The following is a 2,525-nucleotide window of genomic DNA, read 5'->3' as shown; positions in this document are numbered from 1 at the left end:
AAAAAAAAACCTTCAGCTATATTTCGGAAACTATTTTATTATTATAAACTATTCTGTATAGCGGAAACTCTATTTTTTTAAAAAAATTTCTTTAAAAGACCGATTATTTGGGCATGCTAAAATCAAATCATAATTCTCAAAATTATGGAGGTGAGAAAGCGAAGATAAAAAAATATATAAAACTAAATTTAAAAAATCAAAAACGTTTATTATATAAGAAAAATATTAAATTTTTCACCTTAATAAATTTTGATGATCTTTGAGTACTCTTTGGAACGTCTCGTACATTTTTATATCATTCTTATGGACTTGATCCTGATCTTCAATCTTCAATGTCCCTATATGCAAACCAAGCACCATGAACTGGGCATACAGGCTGAATAGGACTTGGAAAAACAGGCAAAAATACACCACAAGAAGTAATCCTGTCCATATAGAACAGATCGATTCATATATGAATATAAGTTCGTAATAAGGAGACTCGTTCATCGGAAATGGATACCAACCGCCCAGGATCTTCTTCCTACCTGTTGTAATAGCATCCATGTTACCTGTGTGATAGAGGATATAGTCGACAGACGTGTCGGGTTTGGCAATGAGGAGAACTACAATTATGATATTAGAAATCATATATGTCGTACAGCACATGTTTGAAGTCTTACTGATCTTCTTGTACATTTCGTCTACTGCTTTCCTATTTTGAGTAGGAATATTCAGAAAATCTTTCTTCAGTAAATTGACAAGCCTGCACTGACTGCCCATTCTGTACCAGAATACGAGGAGTCTACAGCACAATTGTAGAGCGAACATGGAATTCAAATTCAAAAACGTAGCCTTCTGTATATCAACTTTGATCTTGAAGTAGCTTATACATTGGAATGTAATATACGGCACGATCAGGATAAAGGATACGAGTACTGTGATTTTGATGATCTTGTTCCTCTTCCCCGTAGTCCTGTAATCATTGATGACCTTCCATAGGCCGAACAACTTGAGATATCTCACACTGAGACCATCGATGATATCTGAGTCTTCGATGACATCTTGGTAGGTCATGGTTGTTCCTCAGTCTGGAATGAAGTAACCATGCACCTGCGCTTCGGTCATATATCAACCATAACAACAATTGTTTATTAACATTCCAATTACCGTAAGAAGATGAGAAAGCTAATTATTAATTGTCAATAAGGGACTATCACAAGAATGCCAATTAATAAATTGACATTTCATTTAAGCTTGTTCATATCCCATGGAAGGACATACTTTAAGTTAGCTTCATAACAACAAATATTATTTTTAAATACACTAAAAAAACTTTGTTTTACATATAGTTCATAACCATAATTTCTCTTCTTAATTATTTAATTTTAATTTATATAAAAATGAAAAAAATATAAATTAACTAGACAATTAAGGAAGTTTCTAACAAAAGTCCAAACTTCTATTTTTGAAATGGTAATATTTAAAAATGATCATGGGATCATATCATGTAGTTGTTTAATACTTATTAAAAGTTTTGAATTTTGTAATTTATTTTACAACAAAAAATTTATTTTTTGTGATAAAATGAATTAATTTTTGGTGTAGAATTTAATTTTTCAAACCCCTTTAGATTTACTAGTGGATAAAATAATAGAAGACTAACTTTCCATATTACACTAAAATATCTAAAATCTGAATTAAATAAAAACTCCGTACAGGATTACATGTATAAAGTGACACATGATTTTTTTCTGTCTTGCTACTACTCATAAAACCCTCCAATCACAGATATAGGAAATTACACTAAAATTACAACCTTAGATATAAACACAAAAGAATCAAACATATATTAATATAAATTTATAATATGTATTTCATGTTACTCAATGATATGTATTTATTCTATTAAATGCTACATATTTTATTTTAATTCAATAATGTTTTTTTTCTCTTCAGTTTGTTTTATCAAAATGTAAAATAAAGTAATTTTGTAAAATGTAATTAATATAAAGAACACTATATTGTATAAGGGGTATCCCAAAACAATATGGTATAACATTGTACATTATACATTTATGCAATAAATAAATGTTTAAAAGGAGATAGAAGAAAACTCCTCTAGTATTACTCATAGGCCAACACATATACAAATTTTATAAAATAATAACTGGTACGAATAATTCAACTAATAAAAATCAATATTATTAATTCAGAAACTAATTTAGAAAACACTTATTTGTACGTCATTGTTAAAGTATACTTGATACAGCCAACCAATAATCATAAAATAAAAAAACTACTTAATGAGGTGCAATTGCTCTAATAAACAGTTAAACATTTTTGAAAATTATTAAGGCTAGTTGTTGTTGTTGTTGTCTGGGGCTTAAGGGCGTAAAACCCTGAGGTCATCAACGCCCATGTTTCGTGCTTTATATTTTATTTCTATAATTCTATTTCACTTTAAATAATTTCGAGAAAAAAAAATTAAATAATTACTTCTGTTGGTATTTTTTTATTATGTATAACAGATTTTCTGGTTTAAA

The 2,525-nt window shown here is 28.6% G+C and overlaps 1 protein-coding gene across 1 annotated transcript in view; it reads right to left on the bottom strand.

Annotated features, from left to right (window-relative positions):
* Positions 1–1,061, bottom strand: part of LOC136795968 (uncharacterized) — an 18,619-nt gene extending 17,558 nt beyond the window's left edge. The window contains exon 1 of the mRNA XM_067048224.1: positions 239–1,061. Within this exon, the coding sequence (XP_066904325.1) occupies positions 239–1,056 (818 nt within the window). The 5' untranslated portion in view covers positions 1,057–1,061. The remainder of the gene's footprint in view (positions 1–238) is intronic.
* Between the last annotated feature and the right edge of the window lie 1,464 nt (positions 1,062–2,525).

The sequence above is a fragment of the Halyomorpha halys genome, unplaced genomic scaffold (assembly GCF_000696795.3).
Source record: "Halyomorpha halys isolate HHAL.00 unplaced genomic scaffold, Hhal_1.1 Scaffold28.1, whole genome shotgun sequence".
Lineage (NCBI taxonomy): Eukaryota > Metazoa > Arthropoda > Insecta > Hemiptera > Pentatomidae > Halyomorpha > Halyomorpha halys.
Note: the sequence above shows the minus strand (reverse complement) of the source record. Positions and strands in the feature narration are given on the sequence as shown.